This window comes from Catharus ustulatus, chromosome 18, assembly GCF_009819885.2.
Source record: "Catharus ustulatus isolate bCatUst1 chromosome 18, bCatUst1.pri.v2, whole genome shotgun sequence".
Classification (NCBI taxonomy): domain Eukaryota; kingdom Metazoa; phylum Chordata; class Aves; order Passeriformes; family Turdidae; genus Catharus; species Catharus ustulatus.
In genome coordinates, this window is record NC_046238.1 from 4,376,048 (window position 1) to 4,396,253 (window position 20,206).

The 20,206-nt window shown below is 52.4% G+C and overlaps 1 protein-coding gene across 2 annotated transcripts in view; it reads left to right on the forward strand.

Moving 5' to 3' along the window:
- The window catches only part of SGSM1 (small G protein signaling modulator 1), a 30,902-nt gene extending 18,618 nt beyond the window's left edge, over positions 1-12,284 (forward strand). For both annotated transcript variants that reach the window (XM_033075657.2, XM_033075656.2), the window contains 13 exons: positions 793-931; positions 1,367-1,431; positions 1,747-1,892; positions 2,398-2,526; positions 2,881-3,063; positions 4,689-4,760; positions 5,171-5,752; positions 6,396-6,520; positions 7,640-7,722; positions 7,936-8,045; positions 8,281-8,377; positions 8,689-8,856; positions 9,166-12,284. In XM_033075657.2, coding sequence (XP_032931548.1) covers positions 793-931; positions 1,367-1,431; positions 1,747-1,892; positions 2,398-2,526; positions 2,881-3,063; positions 4,689-4,760; positions 5,171-5,752; positions 6,396-6,520; positions 7,640-7,722; positions 7,936-8,045; positions 8,281-8,377; positions 8,689-8,856; positions 9,166-9,254 — 1,988 coding nt within the window. In that variant the 3' untranslated portion in view covers positions 9,255-12,284. The remainder of the gene's footprint in view (positions 1-792; positions 932-1,366; positions 1,432-1,746; positions 1,893-2,397; positions 2,527-2,880; positions 3,064-4,688; positions 4,761-5,170; positions 5,753-6,395; positions 6,521-7,639; positions 7,723-7,935; positions 8,046-8,280; positions 8,378-8,688; positions 8,857-9,165) is intronic.
- Positions 12,285-20,206: the final 7,922 nt, after the last annotated feature.

Consider the following 20,206-nt stretch of genomic DNA (forward strand, 5'->3'; position numbering starts at 1 on the left):
CCTGTGTTGTCACTTGAGAGGTCCTGCAGAGCTGTCCCTGTCACCACTGACTGTCACTGACCCATCAGGGAAGGGATTTTGTGGGAATAATTCAGTATTTTTCCTGCCAATGTCATTTATTCCTTATCACAAGTAGGGAGAGCCAGTGAGACCAAGGGAGAGCGAGGACACCTTTGCCAGCCAGAAGATGAAATTTCTACAATTTAATTTCCAAGGAGGAGTGAAAAGGATTATTATGTGTGGGTGGTACCTGAGCAGGACCTGAGGCCTCTGCACTTTGTGTTTAAGCAGGGATTAACAAGTGACAACATGCAGAGCTCCTGCTGTCCCTCTCAACCTCTTCATCCAAATCTTTATCTCCTGTCTTGTGATTTGGATGCTCCCTTCTTTCCCTGAACTGGATGGGATGCTTTGAGAGATGGATCTTTCCCCTTCCAGCAATCTGCTCCTCCTGGGACAGCAGCTGGTTTCAATCCTGTTTTCTCTCTGCAGCCTCTGTGTTGGGTGTTGGGTTTCTGCCTTGCTCAGCACCAAGTGATTTAAGATCAGTTCTCTGAATTAGCTGGTTAATTAGTGATGGTTCTCTCTCCTCAGCGCTCTTGGTTCCCTTTCCTGTCTCCTGAGCTCAGCAGTGCTGTGATTCCCTGTGGTGGGTCCTGCTTTGCTGGAGCCTCCTTGTGAAGAGTGGGATGCTGCATTGCCAATGAAATCTCTCTCTGTTGGGCTCCTGTGGCTCCCTGACTGCAGGGCAGTGCCAGGCTGTGGCTGATGCTCCTCTCTGCCCTCCTGCAGTGCCCCAGGACCTGATGGACGCTCCAGGGGCTGTCCTGCCCCCCATGTGGCAGCCCAGCACCCGCAAATCCTCCTGCTCCTCCTGCTCGCAGAGCGGCTCCTCCGACGGGGGCCCGGCCAACGGCTGCAGCCACGAGAGGTACGAGGGCACAGGGGCACAGCAGAGCCAGGGCTCGGTGCCCAGGAGCCATGGCATGGGCAGGGCATGTGGCTGAGGCTTCTCCCTGCATCTCCATAGCCTGGCAGCAGGAATTGCTGCTCTGAGCCCAGGCAGCATCCCTGAAACTCTGCAGGCAAAGCAGGATCTGTGGGATCAAAGCCAGCCTTGAGGGGGTGCACAGGAGCATTTTCTCTCCTCACATCCTGTGGGGCTAATTAGAAATTCCATTTAGGTTTCAGTACCTTTTTGACCCTCTGATGTTTCTTTATTCTGAAGTTTATGGGTAATTTGGTCAGGGTTTTTTTCGCTTCCATTCAGAATTGTATTAGTTTACTTGGACCTAGGTTGCTGTGCACACTCTTAAGTGGTGCAGAGTGTGAGTGTTATAAACATCCTGTGTGTTTTTGTTGGCAGGGCTCCACTGAAGCTGCTGTGTGACAACATGAAGTACCAGATCCTGTCCCGGGCTTTCTATGGATGTGAGTACCTGTCACCCCCTGCTGCCCTGGGATGTGTGATGGGATAAGGGATGAGGACCTGGGCTGGGAGTGCTGCTGGGGCAGCTGGCAGTGACCAGGGGAGCTGGGACCAGCCTGCTGCATGTGCTCAGGGTGGGGAGCAAACAGCTGGACCCTGAGCCCTGTGAGCAGCAGCCCAAGATGAGGAACCTGTCCCTGTAGACTCCCTGCTCTGAGGGTGTGGCTGCAGGGCTCAGCCTCACCAGAGCTTTCTCCTGCTCCTCACCCTCGTGTTCCCTGGAGTTGCAGAGCTGAGGGTGTGCTGTTCCTGTGCAGGGCTGGCCTATTGCAGACACCTGTCCACGGTGAGAACTCACCTGTCGGCGCTGGTGAACCACAACATCGTGTCCCCTGATGTCCCCTGCAGCGCCAGCACGGGGCTCACCGTGGACATCTGGCACAGATACCTGCAGGACAGCTCGGTAGGGCCACGCCCTGGGGACACTGCTGGCATCAGGGAGCCCAGGGCAGTGTCACTCGAGTGGGTGTAGGTTGGGGAGGTGGTGAAACACGTCAGGAAGTTCCTCAAGGAGTGAAGAGCTGCAGAGAGCCCGAGGCTCCAAATCCTTGGCATGTGAGAGCTGGGGAGTGAACACTGCTCTTCTTAAAGAGCTTCTGCTCAGAGCCTGCCTGCAGCAGTGTCTGTCACCCAGCTACTGCTGTCCTGATGTGCTGCCAGCTCAGAGGCACAGTGATGGCCCTCAGTGACTTTGGGGGGCCACTCTTTGGTGTGGAGAGCCAAAGTGTCCATCCACAGCAGCCCCTGGCTCTATTTAAGGAATCATCTGTAGCAGATGGGCAGCAGGGCTGGGGTTGCTTGGGGTCTGGGGGTGCTCTGGGTGCTGAAGGGTGGCACAGCCAGACTGGGGACACCTGTACTCAGATGTCCCAGCTGTGTCTGTGCCCTGAGCCAGGCTCTTCCCACAGAGTTACGAGGACCAGGAGCTGCTGAGGCTGATCTACTACGGCGGGATCCAGCACGAGATCAGGAAGGCTGTGTGGCCCTTCCTGCTGGGCCATTACCAGTTTGGGATGACGGAGGCAGAGAGGAAAGAGGTTGGTGAGGGTGTGCTGCCAGCCCAGTGTGCTCACTGGTGTGCCCAGTGGAAGGGTCTGCTAGCCCTGTGAGCCCACTGGGCCTCATGTCCACTCTGGAGTGGGGTCAGCAGGAATTGATAGGACCAAGCTTCTCCTGTGCAGCCCCTCAGCTCAGTGCCTTGTGCACCTTGGGAGGGCAGGGAGGAGATGGATGAGTGTTCTTCCATCCAAATTTTGGCCACGTTTCGTGGATCAGGCACTATGCAGGGTAGGGGTGGCTGTATCCCACGAGCTGCAACTCTCACAAATGTGAGCAGGTCTGGGGCTGTGCAGGGCCAGCCTTTGCCAGCCCTTTCCCCCTGTGTGTCCCAGGCTGACGAGCAGACCCGGGCGTGCTACGAGCACACCATGGCAGAGTGGCTGGGCTGCGAGGCCATCGTCCGGCAGCGCGAGAAGGAGTCCCACGCTGCAGCCCTGGCCAAGTGCTCCTCGGGGGCCAGCCTGGACTCCCACATCCAGAGGATGATGCACAGGGACTCCACCATCAGCAATGAGGTGAGGGCATGGGGGGATTGGGCAATGTGAGGTGGAAACATGCCCAGCCTCCTCCTCCTGTGCCCACCTGTGTGTCTTGTTCCTCACTGTGTTCTTCATTGGACACATCAGGATTAGCTCCATGGGAGATGGTTTGAAGTAGGGGTGAGGAGGAAGAGCATGTTCCTGGCACTAAGGGGCTGTGAGGCAGGGCACTAGGTTTCCTGGCTCCCTTTTCCAGCATGGAAGAAGCCTCAGCACACCCTCAGTGAGCTGTGTCATCCATGGGGACAGCCAGCACCTTGGACTGGCTTTCAGCAATGCAGTGAGGAGTGAGATCCACAGCCCAAACCAAAGGGTGTGGAGGGAAAAGCCTGTGAAAGCCTGGGAACAGAGTCCAGGGAGTGTTTCCATGAGAGTTTTGTCCTTGGAGGAGAAGAGCCCAGCATAGTAGAGCATTCCCTGACCTCAGGCTGCTGGCCCAGAGGTGAGGGGAGGTGAGCACTGGAGACTTGATCTGCTTCCCTCTGGGAACTTTGTGTGGGTGCATTGGGAAAGAGATGAGCTCAGCCCCACTCCTGCAGGCTGTGTTTGTGCCCAGAGAGGGAGAGATGCAGGGAAAGCAGTCTGAGCCAGGGGCAGGGTGGAGCTGGATGATGCAGCTCTCAGGGTGAGCAGAGGCACTGCTCTGTTGGCTGAAGCCCTGGGAATCATTTCCATCCCCTCAGCATCTCCACTGTGGCTCTTCCTTTGCACCCACGTGTGCTTTTCTGGGAACAGGCACTGGGAAGGGAGCTGGCAGAGTGAACACACACTGAGTTCCCCCCTTTTCCCATCTCAACCTGAAATTTCCTGTTTTAAGTGCTCCCATGGTAATGGAGGAAAACTGTCGCCCTTCCTCTCCCCAGCAGAGCCCAGCCCAGCAAACCCCCACAATACAAGGGTGGGGACAGCTGCTGTTCTCAATGTGCTGTATTTTCTTAAAATCCTATTGTTTGTGTGTGGTATCATGGCCATGCTCTGCACCTCTGCTCAGTTCATGGGGAGGACTTGCTCTCAGTGAGGGCTGGTTGCTCAGAGCTGGTGCCTGCAAAGCCCAGCCCTTCCCTCTGTGCTTCAGCTGGAAACCAGAACAGGGTGCTCGTGACTTTGAGAAGAGCTGCTTCCACTGAGTCTGGCTTAAAACATCAATATTTGTCCTTGAAGAAAAGGAAAAAAAGCATGAATATGCTTGGAGGGACTGTTTTATAGCCTGACTTCATCGTTTATGTAAACTGAGCTGGGCTGAGCTGCATTGCTGCCAAATTAGGACAGAGATTTGTAGAAATTTGCACTCCAGGGAGGCAGCATGACCTCTGTGCAGAGGAAAGCAGCTCCTGCAGACCCAGCAGACAGCACTTGAACAAGTGCACTGACCTGGGGCTTTGTCTTTGTCACCTTCCCAGCGGTGTCAGGGGGTGAGGGAGGGCACAGCGCTGGGCGATGCAGCAGCATTGATGTGACAGGAACATCCTCCATGGGTCAGATATTTCCTGGATGCATTTTCTACTCGTTCTTCACCTGCACAAGTGTCACCTCTGCTCATGTTCTCTCACCCTGACCCTTTTTCTTTTCGTTTCTCACTGCTCTTTTTGCTGTCCCTGCAGTCCTCGCAGAGCTGCAGCTCCGGCCGGCAGAACCACGCCCGGCTGCAGAGCGACTCCAGCTCCAGCACCCAGGTGAGCCCCTTGTCCCTCCAGTGCTTGTCCCCACGGCTCTGCCTTGGCTTGGGCTGACCCCTCAGCACGACCACAATGATTTCTGGCAAACAGAACCAGTGTTGGAAGAGGTAAATGTGTCCCCAACCTGCTTTGAAGCTGCTGCTTGTGGTGTTCGATGTTCACTGCCAGCTCACACCTGAAGGCACATGGCTGCTCCCTCTGTTCATGCCCAGGTGTTTAACACCTGTAGAAATTTCTGCTAAGCAAAGCATATTCCTTCAGAGCAGGGATTTGTGGGCTTGGAGTTGTGCAAATGACCAAGTGCTGATTCAAACCCAGGGAGAAGGAGCCAAGGGGGCGTTATGGGTACACAGCTCTTGGGGATGTAGTGCCCATGTTCCTCACTGGGATATCTTTCCACTTTGCAGGTGTTTGAATCTGTGGATGAGGTGGAACAGACTGAAGTAGATTCTCAGCTGGAAGATGGCAAACAAAGCAAGATCCCCAATGGGACAGTCCCCAATGGCACGTGTTCCCCTGATTCTGGGCACCCCTCTTCCCAAAACTTCTCCATCACTTCGGGCTTCTCAGAGCGCAGCTTCAGCAACGAGGACAGTGCCCTGGAAACCACCAAATCCTCCTCCAGCTCCCAGGGAAAGGCTGCAGGGTCTGATGTGCCAGCCCCACCAGACACAGATGGTGTCCAGCAGGAGAAGCTGCAAGGCCAGGACAGCCTGGAAGGTGAATTTCCCACTGGTGGAAGCGTGGATTTTGTCCCCATGGGTGAGGGCTCGGCGGGGCTGCTCCGTGACAGTGACACTGTGGCCCTGACTGTGGTGGAGAGCTGGGCAGACAGCGAGGCTGAGAAGCAGAGCCTGGTGGAGAGCGAGGACAACCTCTCTGAGGAGCCAGAGATGGAGAGTCTGTACCCACAGCTGGACTCTCTGACTGTCACTGATCTGACCAGCACTGAACCAGCTGCTCTCTCCTCCACGGGTGTCACCTACTCTGTAAGTACAGACCTGGGCAGGGGGGGTTCCTTCCTGGATGCCTCACAGGACCCCAGAACCCTCTGGAGATCATCCAGTCCAACCCTCCTGCCAAGGGAGGGTCACTTGGGGCAGGTGACACAGGAATGTGTCCAGGTGGGTTTGGGATGTGTCCAGAAGGAGATTCCATGTTCTCCCTGGGCAGCTGTTCCAGAGCTCAGCCACCCTGCATGGGAAGGAAGTTTTTCCTCATGTTGAGGTGGAACTTGTGTTTGTTTATGGCCACTGCTCCTTGTCCTGTCACTCAGCACTGCTGGGAAGAGTCTGGCACTCTCTGAGATATTTGTATGGATTGATGAGATTCCCTCTCAGTCTTCTCCAGACTGACCAGGCCCAGCTCCCACAGTCTCTCTTCATCAGAGAGATACTTCAGACCCCAGATAATCTCTCTGGCCTCTGCTGGACCCTCTCTTGTCTTTCTTGAGCTGTGGAGTGCAGAATTGAGCAGCACACTCCAGATGTGCCTCACTGGGGCTGAGTGGAGGGGCAGGATTTACCTGCATTTGCCCTGTGCTGGTCCCACCTTCCACCCAAACTCTGCCCTTGTGACTCTCTCCCTGCTCTTTACTGGGAAACAAATCAACTGTGCTCTTGTTTTGGGCAGCCAGAGCTGCTGGACATGTACACGGTGAACCTGCACCGCATCGAGAAGGACGTGCAGCGCTGTGACCGCAACTACTGGTACTTCACTCCTGCCAACCTGGAGAAGCTCCGCAATGTCATGTGCAGGTGGGGGCTCTGAGGGGCTTCCTGGGATCCACCTGCAGGCTGGAGCCTCGAACTGTGCTGTGGTTATGGAGTTTTGCTCCTTGTTGTCCTCCCTTCATCATCCCAGCACTGGGACCGCAGCTGCAAGGATGTGGCGGTTCCCAGATCGAGGTGTCCGGCTGTCCTGCCCCATCACTGCTGTGTCCTGGGGTTTTGGCCACGGCAGAGGCTCCCTGGGCTGCCCACCTGCTTCCTGGAGCATGCCTGGAAAATGTTTTAATGAGGATCAGCCCACAGAGCTGTAGTGCTAACGAGAGAGTTCCTGAAGCACCGGAATGGTTTGTGCCTGCCCAAAATCCCCAGAGAGAGCCAGACCTGGGTGCATTTCTGAGTCCTTGTGACTCAGAGCTTGCCTAGTGACACTCACAGGCTCAGACCAGCTCCAGCTCAGCTGCTGCTTCATAGGCAGTGAAGGATAAAATATTATTACTCATCCTGCAAACATGAGGAGAAGCTGCAGTTCCATCAGTGCTGTCACTTCACCCGACAGCCAGAGCTGGAGATCTCTGCTGAGATTAGACCTTCAGCACAGCACATTTTGGAAAATCAGTGGGCAGGATGGAAAAGATCCTTCCCTTGTGCCAGCAGTAGATCTGAGTCCTCTCTGAACACATTTTGCCTTGCTACCAAAAAAGGGAAGATATCCCTGCAGGGCTGGGTGCTTCCTGGGACACTGGGAATGGGAAGGCGAGGCAGGCAGTGTGTGCAGAGAGAACCAAGGGGATGAATGGAGGGAGAAGGAGGAGAATGAGAGATGAACAAATTCTATCAGTCTCTGCCCTTTAACCCATGACCCCACTGTGTTGTGTTTTCCCATTTTGCTTTTCCCTGCACTGATTATCCCTGCAGTGGCCATGGCACAGCCCTGGATTGACCCTGGATGTTAATCCAGGGTGTTGATCCAGGACTTGCTATGCACCTGGGAGGCACCACAAGAATTAAATCATTTGCAGCACAGGGATAACAGAATAAACAGGTGATTTACCCCAGCATCCTGGGAAGGGAGACAGGGCATGGGCAAAGGAGGTGGCAGGTGGTGGCACTCAGGTCCCAGGTCATCTCTCCTGCTCTCTCACACAGCTACATCTGGCAGCACATTGAGATTGGCTACGTGCAGGGCATGTGTGACCTGCTGGCCCCTCTCCTGGTCATCCTGGATGATGGTGAGTGGGTGGCTCTGTTCTGCTTTCCCTGTCCAGGGGGGTGGTGGCCCTTTGCAGTGGAGTGCCTGGGGGTGTGGGGCAGGATCCCGTTTGTCTGTGATGCTGCCTGGCTCCCAGGAGCCCACCCTGGGTGAACTTTCTGGAGGGACATTACTGCTGCAGGAGCAGCAGTGCCTGTGCAGCCCAGCAGTGCTGTCTCTCCTCCCTGCACAGAGGCTCTGGCTTTCAGCTGCTTCACTGAGCTGATGAAGAGGATGAACCAGAACTTCCCCCATGGAGGAGCCATGGACACTCACTTTGCCAACATGAGGTCGCTGATCCAGGTGAGAATTGCTGGTGTAGGGATGGCAGCTCCTCACACTCCAGGTCCTGGGGGGATTCAGTGCTGGGGAGCAGGAGGGACAGCAGGGGCTGTCAGGACAGCCTGGAGCAGTGTGTGCAGGACAGGGAGGGAGGAGCTGGTGCAGAAGGAGAGCAGTGGGATGGAGGGAGGTAGGCAGAGGGATAGCTGGTGCCTTGTGTGTGAATTCCTGAGCTTCCTTTTGCTTTTCTTAACAGATTCTGGACTCTGAGCTCTTTGAGCTGATGCACCAGAATGGGGATTACACTCATTTCTACTTCTGCTACCGATGGTTTCTCCTGGACTTCAAGAGAGGTGTGTGCTGAGACCATCCAAGGGTGGGGCAGGGCCTGCTTCCAGGCTTCTCAGTGGGTTTAAACTTATTTTAAATTCCTTTTCACTTTTCCCTGGTTTATGTCTGGCTGATTGTTCTGTCTAGATACAGAACCTGTTGTTCCAGAGCTGCTGCTGAGCCTCTCCATGAGTGTGTCACCTGCTGCTGGGCAGAACATTTCTCCCTGCAGGAGCAGGTCCCTGTGGGAAGGAAGCACCCAGCATGTCTCCCCAGTGCTGCAGTGAGTCAGGGTGGGGTGAGTGGAGTGCTAACTGTGGTTCTCTGCTCACAGAGCTGGTGTATGAGGATGTCTTTGCTGTCTGGGAGACCATCTGGGCTGCTGCTCACGTCTCCTCTGCTCACTACGTGCTCTTCATAGCCCTGGCCCTGGTGGAGATGTACCGGGACATCATCCTGGAGAACAACATGGATTTTACAGACATCATCAAGTTTTTCAATGGTACAGTCATACTCTGTTGGGCTGAGTTTGGGGCAGCTGCTCAGGCTGTGGGCAGTCACTTCTGGGCAAGGCTGGAAATGTTGAACACCCAGAGTTTTGAGGGATCTGCTGGGGCTGGACTCCACCTGCCCTCCTCAGCAGTGCATGTGTTGAAGGGAGCTGAGGTTTGGGCTGTGATTTCTGCTGCTCTCTCCATCCTGAGGGGCTGGTTCATGGCTCTCCAGAGCAAGGGGAGGTTGGGAATGAGGGCAGCAGAGCTGTGGGCTGGGGCTGCTCAGGTCTCACCTGGCCCCTCTGTCTGTGTTGCAGAAATGGCTGAACGACACAACACCAAACAGATCCTGAAGCTGGCTCGGGACCTGGTCTATAAAGTGCAGACTCTGATTGAGAACAAATGAAGGGCCCAGGGCAGATGAGGCACCCAAAGAGCCAGGACTCCCCTCCAATGCTTCCTCCCTTCTCCTGTTTCTCCAAGTGCCACACCTGTGGGATTCAGGTGGTGGGACACGTGCTGCTATGTGGGCTGGGAGTCCCCTGGGCTCAGCACAGACCTTCTCCAGTGACTCAACCAAAGATCCCTCCAGGTGTGTTCCTGTGCTGGGAGCAGGACCAGCCAGTGGCTTCCTGGCCACCAAAACTGCCCAGGCATTGCCACATCCCAGGGTGGAGCTCAGAGGCTGGGGCAGCAGAGCTTGGTGGCACAGAGGGAAAGCTGATTCCTTGGAAATCTGCTTCCCTGCGCAGCCCTTGCCTGTGGTGTGGGAAGGCAGGCAGCACAGGGATGCTGCCAGTTCTCAGCTTCTCACCAACACAACGAGGTTCTGCCAGAAATGGGGGGGCTTTGATCACAGAAATCCCTCTTTTGATCTTGTCCCTCAATGCATTGCTTCTCCTTCAATGTTTTCTTTTCTTAGGGCTCTATTTTCTCCCTGGGATTTTACATTGTTCCTACAATATCTGAGCACACAAGAGTTTTGTGTCTGGATGGATTTTTCAGAACAGCTCCAAATTCAGCATTGGGGTTATTTTTCAAAATCCAGCCTCTGTGATGTTCTCTGTGAGTGCTGAGAAATCTGGCCCTGACCTCCAGGCTGGAGGTTTTCTTACCTGCCTTACTTTAGCTGCTTGTGGTAGGAGTCCGGTCTCCTTGTTGTTCCTCGGAGCTCTTGTGAGGGAAGGGCTCCTCAGAAGGCAAGTCAGAGCTCCTGATTATCCTGACTTTCCCTCTGACAGCTCTAGGGCTGGCTATTGAGTCTCCTAAACCCACTGAGCATCTCCAGTTAGGTCTTGGTGGGCTTCTCCCACAGGCCTGTGAGAGGAAAACAGCCCAAGGTCCCTGAGTGGTCTTTGCTTTGGGAAGATGCACTTGTGTGGCCACTTTTCCTGCACAGCCTGGAGCCCACTGCATGAAGTGCCTCTCCAGCTGCTGTGTCCCACACAGGCTGCCCTGCAGAGGCTTCAGAGTCATTTTTTTCAACTCAGGTAAAAACAATACAGGAAAAGGAGAGGGGTGGGTGGATGGAGGGTCCAACCCAGCTGGGGAGGGCAGTGCTGGGCTGGAGCTCTCTCTGAGAGTGCTTTCTCTCAAGTTTTGCTGCAAACATTTGTGTTCCCCCCTGGTGCAATGTGTGCTGTGTGTGTGCTCTCCTCTGGCCCTGCTCCTGCCTTGCTGCTGGAGTGCTCCCATGGGAGGGAGAGGAACTCTTCCTCCTCCCCTGGAACATCTGTCTGTGCTGGTTTGTGTTGGCTCGTGGCACGTGTCAGATGTTGCTGGCAGAAAAAAGGTGGTTGTCAGTCTGCAGCAGAGAAAACTGCTGCTTCAGGGAAGGTCTGAGGAGCACAGTGGAGTGGTTTGCTGTTTTTGAGCAAATCAGCAATTTCTGTATTCTGGGACATAGAGGTCACAGCTGGAAAAGGCAGTGGCACATCCTGAACCTTTGGGGAAGGGGGGAGAGCAATGGCCAACCCTTCAGTCCTCATAATCCCAGCACATCTGTACAACAATCTGGGACATCCCCTGAAGTAGTGAAACCCCAAAGGGTGCTGGGCTGCAGCAGCACAGCAAACAAAGAGCTTGAGATCTGCCAGTTCCTGTGGGAATCTTTAATCTTTCCACCAAGCAGAGTGAAAAGCTCGTGTCCTCCCTCCTTCCCAGGCTGCTCCTGTTCCCTCAGGGTTCCAGGACAGAGCTGTCACCTGTCCTAGAGGGAAAGGAAAGTGCTCTGTTCTCCCTTTCCTGAGGGACAGGGACCCACAGGTCACCTGAAACACCACCTGACCAAGCAACAGCGCTGACACTAAACCTTTCAAGCTTCTTTCCTTGGTTTTTAAACAAAAACAGCAAGAAATTCTGCACAATATTTGCTGTCTGTATTAACTGAGAGTGTCTTTGGGCCGCTCAATAGCAGTGTTTTTTGAATAATTTCTGGTGGGGGGGGAAAAAAAGTATTTATTTATTGATTGTACCTGACTGTGTGTCCTTGTGTGCTGGCGTGTGAGTGCGCGCTGTTGTGCAAATGGAGATAGAAATTTTCAATGTTATTTACGATATCTTGTAAATGTTTACCAGAGAATTGTGTCTATATATAATATATATACAGTATAGAGAGAAAATATGTGAACTAAGTGGGTTATTTTTTGAAGAGGGGGGGTGAGAAATCTTTTTGCTTCTAAGAACTGTGTGGTTTCTATAGCACCTATTCCATGATGTGCCAATCTGTCACTGTCCCTGTGCTGGGAGAGTTGTTCTGGTGGGGCAACAGGAAGCTCAGAGCAGAGCCACCATCACAACCTCAGTTTGGCTTCATCTTGGCTCTGACTTTAAGATTGGACAAGAGGAAAAAAAAAATCAGGGAAAAATAATATAAAAAAGCTTTGTTTCAGCTGTGTTGCTGGGCAAGTTCTTGTGTTTGTGGGGAGGCTCCAGCAGGAGCCTGGGGCTCTTTTTGATGGTTAAAAGCTGCTAAGAAGCTGAAAAGCAAAGTTTTTGCTGTGCAGCTGTTTGTGGGTCTTCTCTGGCCTCAGCCTGTCCTGCCTGGCTCTGCCCCCCTGGTGGATCCCCATGAGATAAAACCTTGTTCTGGGATTCTGACAGGGGCAGTCGTGGCCCTGGGGATCTCTCCCAGCTGTGCAGCCAAGGATGGCCTGTTTGCCATGCAGGAGAAGCCTGTCACCAGGCTTGGCCATATACAGTAATCTTGTCTGGCCCCTTGGGGAAGAGGAATGTCTCATCCCAGCAGCTCTGAGCAGCTGAAATCCTCCCCACAATGGCACTGCCAGCCCAGCACTATTTTAACCTGTTGTTGGCTCTGTGAGAGCAGGAACTGGAGCTCTGTGCCTTAAACTGACAGAGAGGGCAGGGTTAGGTTGGATTTTAGGAGGGAATTTTCACTCTAGGGGGCTTGGAGCAGCCTGGACTAGTGGAAGGTGTCCCTGCCCATGGCAGGGTTGGAACTAAGTGATCTTTAAATTTCTTTCCAAGCTCAACCATTCCATGACTCCTGCTGCACTCTCCCCTGGGTGCAGCACAAGCTGCCAGCCTGTGTTCTCTGCCCAGTCACTCCAGAGCTGAGCCTAAGGAAGGACAGGCTCCACAGGCTGAGTTCAGCTCCATCACACCCTCCCTGAGCACCCACATTGCTCTGGGGTTTGGGGTTTGTGTCTTGGTGTGAGTGTTTGTGTCCTGGCCCTGTGTTCCCCTGAGGGAGTGACAAATGGAATCTCCTCCTGCATTTGAGCTTCCTGCTCGTGCAACCTTCCAACGAGCTCCTGGTGTCTTTTGGTGTCACCTGTGCACACCCTTTAGAAGTTGTGTTTGTTCCTGAATGTGTGATTTTCCTCTGAGTCCCTGATTGGCTCTCCTGTGAAAATTTTTGGGAAAACTGAGAGGGTTTTTTTGTGGGGGAGCTTCCTGCTGTGTCCCTGTCCTGCTCTCATCCAGCCCCTGGCATGGGGAACATCCCTTAACTCATCCAAGTGCCCCTGGTGGTGCAAGGTGAGCCAGCAGTGGAACTGCAGGTGCCAGCCCTTGTCACTGACAGGTGAAAAAAAGGCTGAGAGATGGAACTATCAAAGAGGTTGGGGTCCCAAAAATCCCCTGGAGACACAAACCTTGTGGCCAAGGGCAGTTTATGGGATGAAGTCCTTCTTATTCTTTGTTCTTGATTTATTTATTACTTTGTCTGACTATTTCTCCTCTTTTTCCTGGTTTATCCTGAGGTTGTTCCTCTGCACTGGGAGCTGCTGTAGCCAATGGGCCTCTGACCAGGGATTCTCATCCCCTAAGTTTGCTTTTCAAATATCTCATAATATCTAAACCACTTTTCTCTAGAGGCACAGTGGGAGGCTCTGAGCCTTTGGTCAGTAGGACCAAAATGATGGTCATGTCATCCTCAAAACCTGTCTTATTTCTCATTCCATTTGGGAATTTCCCTGGCTACTGAGCAGTTCTGGGCTTGTCTTCAGCATTTTACTGTTGTGTGAGCACAAATTGATAGAGCACAATGTAGAGATGGAGTTCCAAGCCTTCCTAGCACTATGGAAGGGTTGGAACTCACCAGAATCTGTGTCAGAAATTCCTATAAAAGCTTTCTCAGACACCCTGAAAAATTGATTTTTCACTGATTGTTCCTACTTTTCCACTCAAGGTCAGCATCTTCACTGCCCTGAATAAGCAATATTTCACTGATTAAGGCATCTAAACAATTGTGGTGCTCAGTGAGACCACATTTCTGTCCTCTGGTGGCCATGTGGGCCATGGCTGAGGCCATTTGGTGCCATAGCCACACGTTCACACAGCTCAGTGTGCAGATTCCTTCCCCACTTTGCCCGAATCCTGAACTTCCTGGAGAATGTACATGGTGGGAATAGCCATGGAAGTCTTTGAATGTGTCCAACCTAATCTAATTTCTGATTTAATTTTAGATTGGTGATAAGCATCTTCCACTTTAAATTCCTGTTCAGTGGTTTAATAGCTTCCTTTTATAGATGGATTTTGCACATGGAGGCTGAAGGGACAGTCCCTTCTCCTGAGCCATCAGCAGTGGGACATGACCAGGAGCAAGGGCACTTTGCACCAGTGCTTTGATGAAAGGGAAAAAGCACCATTTATTCTTTTTTTTAAACATTTTTTTCTTTTTTTTTTTAGACAAATTAATGCTAAAGATTAAACTATGCACAAGATCTTAAATACATGGAAGTTTTAGGAATGGGTATGGCTTTGCTGCTAGGGATGATAAAGAATTGAAAATCCTGATCCTGGATACTGAGAGACTAAAAATGTTATTGTTGTGACTGTGTAAAATTGACTTAAATTCTCAGAAATTCATTCTCTCTGGAGAGTAATTCCCAGAAGCCAGGGAAGAAATTGTTTTCCCAAACAGAATTAATGAAAAGCTTTGAAAATGCAACGTGGATGTAACCTCAGACCCATGATTGTCACTTCCCTTGTTCAAGGAGTGTTCTGGAGAGCCAGGCAGGGTGACAGGGTGTGACAACCATCGTGGGGGCTCTGGGGGACAGGGAATTACCCCTCAGCACAGGGATTTGAATGTATTTGGTGTCCTGGCATTAGACTTTTCTGTTGCCCTACACAGAATTGCTGCTTTTCTCTGTTGGATGCCATTTTGGTCTCTGGGAGTTGCTCGATCTGAACTTAATGAGCACTTAGAGCTTTTAATCTGTTTGTCAAAGTGCTGCTAATGTTCTTAGATTATCTGGATTCCACACTGTGGTATAATATCTGTTTTATATTATTTTATTCATGCTTTTGGTTTTTTTTTTTTTAATGTAAACTGTTCCTTATTGTTGTTGAGAAAGAAAAAATTAAAGCTCTATTCTCTATGGTTAATGTATTTTCAAATCAATCAGATCCTGGTGGTTCTTTCTGGCTGCACAGTCCCTGGGAATGAACGGGAATACCCTGAGCAGGGAGTGCCCAAAATGCTCTGTATTTCCACACTGCTCCCAGATTCCAGACCCACTGTTTCTCATGGTGAGTGTCCCCTGTGCTGGGGGCCCTGCTGTCACCTGGGCTCCTTTTTGTGTCCCCCTTGCCCTCATGGTCTTTGCTTTCCCCCATCCCTTGGCCTGCCCAGTCCAGCTTTGCTGACCCTGTCCCTCTGGGCAGGTGTGTGGCAGTGACACCTCCTTGGCTCTGCTGGCACTGTCACCTCTGTCCTTCCTCTTGCTGTACCACCATATAAAGTGGAGAATTCAAGCTGATGGTGAAACAGAGCGATGGAAGAGGAGGAAAAGCACTGGGGATGGGCTGGGCCAGGTCCTTGGTGCTGTGTGTCCCTGACAGAGCAGATGGGGAGGTGACAGAGGGCCTGGCAGCCCAGAGCTGGGACGTGGTGGTGATGATTTGTAGCTGTGTGTGATCCTGTGCTGCCAGGTGAGCTGTGCAGGAGGGGAGGGAGTGCCTTCTGCAGCAGTGCTCAACATGGCCTTGATCTCATTCCCTTCCCTCGCTGTTTCCTGGATCAGTCTCCAGAATTTTAGCAGTGATAGGATGGGCTGTGGTGCCTTCCTCGCAGGGAACAGGAGGGACAAGTTTTTTGTCAAAAGTGTGAGGAGGACAAGCTGCCTGTGGTCCCTGCTCAGGCTGGCACTTGTCACCCCTCTGTTCTCCACAAGATCCTTGGGTGCTCATGGGTCTTCCAGCTGTTCCATGGGGGAATGCCATGTGTGGGAATAGGGAAGAGGTGCCCCCAACCTCCTTTCTGTGGTGTCAATTCCTGCACTGCTGTTGGAGGCAGGAGGGATCCACATCACCCCAATGTCGTGTTCTAAGCAGCACAGAATTTAACTGCGTTTCTAAAAATGGGAATGCAAGGAAGGCTGGATGATCACTCCAGATTCCTGCCTCTACCTACTTATGAGAAGAGGCTTAATTAAATAAATCCTGGTATTTAATTAATCCTTAATATGTTTGCATCTTGAGGCATGTTTGCTGTAGTGGCCCAGCCTCAGTTTCCAGTGCAGGCTGAGGTTTGCAGGGAGCTCACAGCCCAGAACTTCAAAAGCTGATGAAGACACTCCCCAAACACGCAGAGTTTGCAAAATGCCAGGGTGGGATTCAACCAGCCCTAGCAAATGTGTTAATTACCTGATATTAATTGGCAACCTAACCACCAGAGGCCACATCCCCAAGGTGCCAAAGCAGGAATTCTCTGTGTTCTGGTGCGGAGAGGCTGGCAAAAAATCCTGCCGTTCAGATGGAGGAAAGTAAATGATCCTAAAAGTGAATTTCATTAATTTTTAACTTGGGATAGTTTCTCACAAAAGCAGCTATCCTGAGGTTGTGCTTTGAAGTGCATGGAAATTTCCATCAGTTGCCACTTGCAGGCAGTGCAGGAGACAGCAGAGAGGAAACCATTCCAAATCTTTGACAACAGGGGCTCCTCAGGAGATGTTCATAATCAGCTGGGGTGGTGGCAGCCCCAGGATTTTCCATGCTCTGTTTTGATCCTCTGCTCCTTGCACCCAATCCTTTGGCTCTCGGGTTGCTGTGACAGATGAACCAGTTTGGCTGTGGCACACACCCAGGGCTGGGTGTGATGGGGGCACTGGGGGCTGTGCTGGTGAGCCCAGCTGTGAGTGCTCGTCCTCACACACCCTCCTGCCAGGCTCAGGCACGTGGCACTGGAGCAGGGAAGGACCTGGAGTATTTATAGCCCGTGTTAACATGCATGAATGGACATGCTGAGTCCTGGCACAAACATCTGCCCAGGTGGGTGCTGTCCTGGCAACACCCTGCGCTCCCTCTGCTGCCTTAAGGTGCTCCAGCATCTATTTCCAAAGGAAAATGAAGCTGGAAATTCAAAGGGTGATCCACAGCTGCAGCAATCCCTGAGCAAATCCTCAGTTTGTACAGGCACCGAGACCTGACTGATGCAAGGTAAGGGGCTGTGACATCCTTGGGTCCCTACCAAGCCCAGCACCACTGGGGACTGGAGGACTGAACAACAGGGATTTTTCTAGCCTGGAATTGGGAATCTCAGGGCAAAACAGAGTGGTTTGGGATGGAAGGAACCTTAAAGTCTATCTCAGTCAACTGCCACTATCCCAGATTGCTCCAAGCCCCATCTAACCTGGCCTTGGACACTTCCAGGGATGGAGCAGTCCAGGATGGAGCTTCTCCAGGCAATCAGGGCCTCAGCGCTCTCACAGGGAGGGATTTCTTCTTGAACTCCAATCTAAACCTCCCCTTGTCAGTTTAAGTTCTCCTTCTGCTTGCTTTGAGTGCAATGACTGAGGTGGAGCAATCCATGCTGTGGCATTTCCAATGAGCTGTGGATGTACCTCACAGCCATGAAAAACGAGCACAGATCCAGGAGACAACAGCACAGGGATGTGTTAAGCCAGTCCTTAAGCACAAGGAAGTGTGGTGCTTTTTCCTGGAGCATTTCTCAGGAAGTGAAAGCATTTCTGCAAGGCTTTGGCAGCCGTGTTGGAATGACATGTGAGTGCTTAGGAGTTATCAGAGGGCTCTGTGACAGGGCAGCACCTAGCTTATCTGTGCTGGTTCAGTGGATTTTCTGAGGAGTTTCCAGGAGTCCAGAGAGGTTGTTTGGGAGGAAGATGCTGCCATCAGCGCGCACAGCTCGGGGTTCAGTCTCTGGTTTAGTGACTGACCTGGCCCTTGGGTGGATGAGTTTGAGCTTTTTTTAGTTCAGCAAATGGAACGCAGATCCTCGGCTTTATCGCCGTGACTAAGGACGTGTTGTTGTTGGCTGAGTTACAGGAGTGCGCTGAAATCTGAGTCACTCTTCTGCTTGGGAAAACAAAAGCAGACTCCCAGGAAATCTGCATCCCTTTGTTGTCCCCACTGCCCCCCAAGTCTGGCCATGTGCTGTTGGCTGATAGCACGGGGATCGGGATAGGGCCATGTCCTCGCCCAAACCAGTGCAGACAAAGCCACCAGGGATTATTTAACTGCCAACAATCCCACACCCACTGGTTCTTCCCTCTGTTGCACTGAAACCTCCATGACGGTGCAATCTAACAGCTCCTTCCTACTGGAGAGCATTATACATACAAATCTGATACTTAATTATCCTTGTTTTTTAGTCAAGGATTTCTTGGCTATGGCTGCTTTCAGCAGCTGAGGTTTGGCAGTCTCTGCCTTCCCAAACTTCTCCTTTCTGGAGGAAGAAATATTGTGTGGACATCATGGTGTAATCCCACAGGCCCCATGCCCCTTTGGAGGTGTGATGCCCTTTCCAGGGCCTGGCAGAGCTCAGCTTTCACAAGGACATTGGACTGTGTGTTTAACAGACTAATCCCTTTAAAACAGGACTCTCCTGCCTTCCTTCTCCCAGCCCTGTTCCCAAGTCAAATTTAAGGATGGGAGAGGCAGAGGGGTCCCATGGCTAGTGGGGTTTCATTGGGAAGGCAGTGCCAGGGCTGTGCCCTCCCTGTGCTCTGAGCCAGGCCCTTGCTCTCTGTGGTGCTCTGCACTGATTTCCATGGTGGATGAGCAAGAAGAGGTGGGAAAGGAGCTTTTAAGGACAGCTGCTGTGGTGGCGATGGAGAGTGGGAGGATTTCCTGTTTTCCTTTATGCAGATTATATGTAGTGGGCAGTGGAGCACCTTCCTGCAGTGCTCAGTGCCTGAGGTGTGTGGGGAGCTCCTGCCTGCTTCCTCCTGGGGCTCATCCTGAGCTGTCACCAATAGTTCTGGCTTTTGTGGGAGCAGGCACCTGGGGGAGGACACAAAGCAGGACACTGCAGTGCTTCCCTGCTGAGGGCTGGAGCATTTTCAGGGCCATGGGCCTGGGAAGGGTAGCAGGAGAATACTGGAAGATCAGTGTTCCCCTGACCCAGACAGGCTGTTTTTGCATACACCTCCACCTCTTCACATAACAGGAGCAACTGGCTCGGCAGGAAGAGACAGAGACTGTGCCTGGCTGGAACAAAGGAGGGGATTTTGTCGTACCCATGGAAGTCAGACAGAGGTGAGACAGGAATGAGACAGAGCAGGGGCTGGGGGGTCTGCCTGGACCCCCTCCCCATGTTTGTCCCTGCCTTATTGTATGCAGATGTGTCACAGGCAGTGTCCATGTGCCATTTGCAATTAACCCATTTCTCCACTGCAGGGCACTGACAGACTGTGTGAGAGGAGCTAAATCACCAAAGCAGCCCCACTGGTGCATGGAACATTCCCTGGTATTCCCTGGTTTATGCCATTCTTAGCTCAGTTCTGAAGAGATCCTAGCCTGGAAATTAATTGTATGGTGGAGAGGAGAAACAGTGGCATTACTCATCTGAGGAATGGAAGCTTTTGTTTGAAAACTGTATCTGAAGAATGGAAACTTCATAGATAAGGGAGCTGTCATTCTTTTCTGAGTGCAGGCACTCCTTCACTGTATATTGCTGCTTGTCATCCCTCTGATGGCTTCAGTGAAGTCATAAACAAGGGTCAAAGATCAGATGTCTGCAAGATGGGTCTGGCAGTGTCTGTTCACTATTGCCATCCACACCACAGGGTGGAATTACAGCCCTAATTCATATACATGGGGTGAGAGGCCATGGCTCTGCATTTAACTCTGCCCCTATTGGGGTCACCTCTGCTCTAAGTGCTGATAAATGCAGTGGGAGAAAGATTCATGCAGGGTCTCAGGTGGGGACAGAGCACTCCTTTCCAGGAGCCAGGGCTGTGCCACATGCCAGGTCCTGTCCTTGCCCTCTGCTCACTGCAGGATACAGACTGGGGTGTTGAAGCATGTCCAGGGAAGGGAACAGAGCTGGGAAAGGGTCTGGAGCAGCTGAGGGAGCTGGGAAAGGGGCTCAGCTGGAGAAAAGGAGGCTCAGGGGGAATCTTCTGGCTCTGCACAACTCCCTGACAGGAGGGGACAGGCTCTGCTCCCAGGGAACAAGAGACAAAACCAGAGGAAATAGCTTCAGGCTGTGCCAGAGGAGGTTCAGTTTGGATATTGTGGAAATTTCTTCATAGAAAGGATTGTCATACTGGAACAGACTGCCCAGGAGATGGTGGAGTTCCATCCCTGAAGGGATTTAACAGATGTGTCAATGTGGAGTCTGGGGACATGGGTGGCCTGGGCAGTGCTGGAGTTGGACTTGATGGTTTTAGAGGCTTTTCCAACCCAAATAATTCTATGGTTCTAAGGGAGCAGCAGCAGTGGGGTGGAAATTCTCCTTCCTCATGGAAGGGCTGGCTGTGATGATTGGGGATTCCCATCTCCCCAATGCAGCACTGCCAACCCCACAGTTCCCCGCTCTGTGCTGGCCCTGCACTACAGCCATTCCTTTTCCCACAGGTTTGGGGTGTCCCCAGGACAAGAAGAGCTGGGGGAGGGTGAGGATCTGGCCCCTGCAGCCCCCCAGGC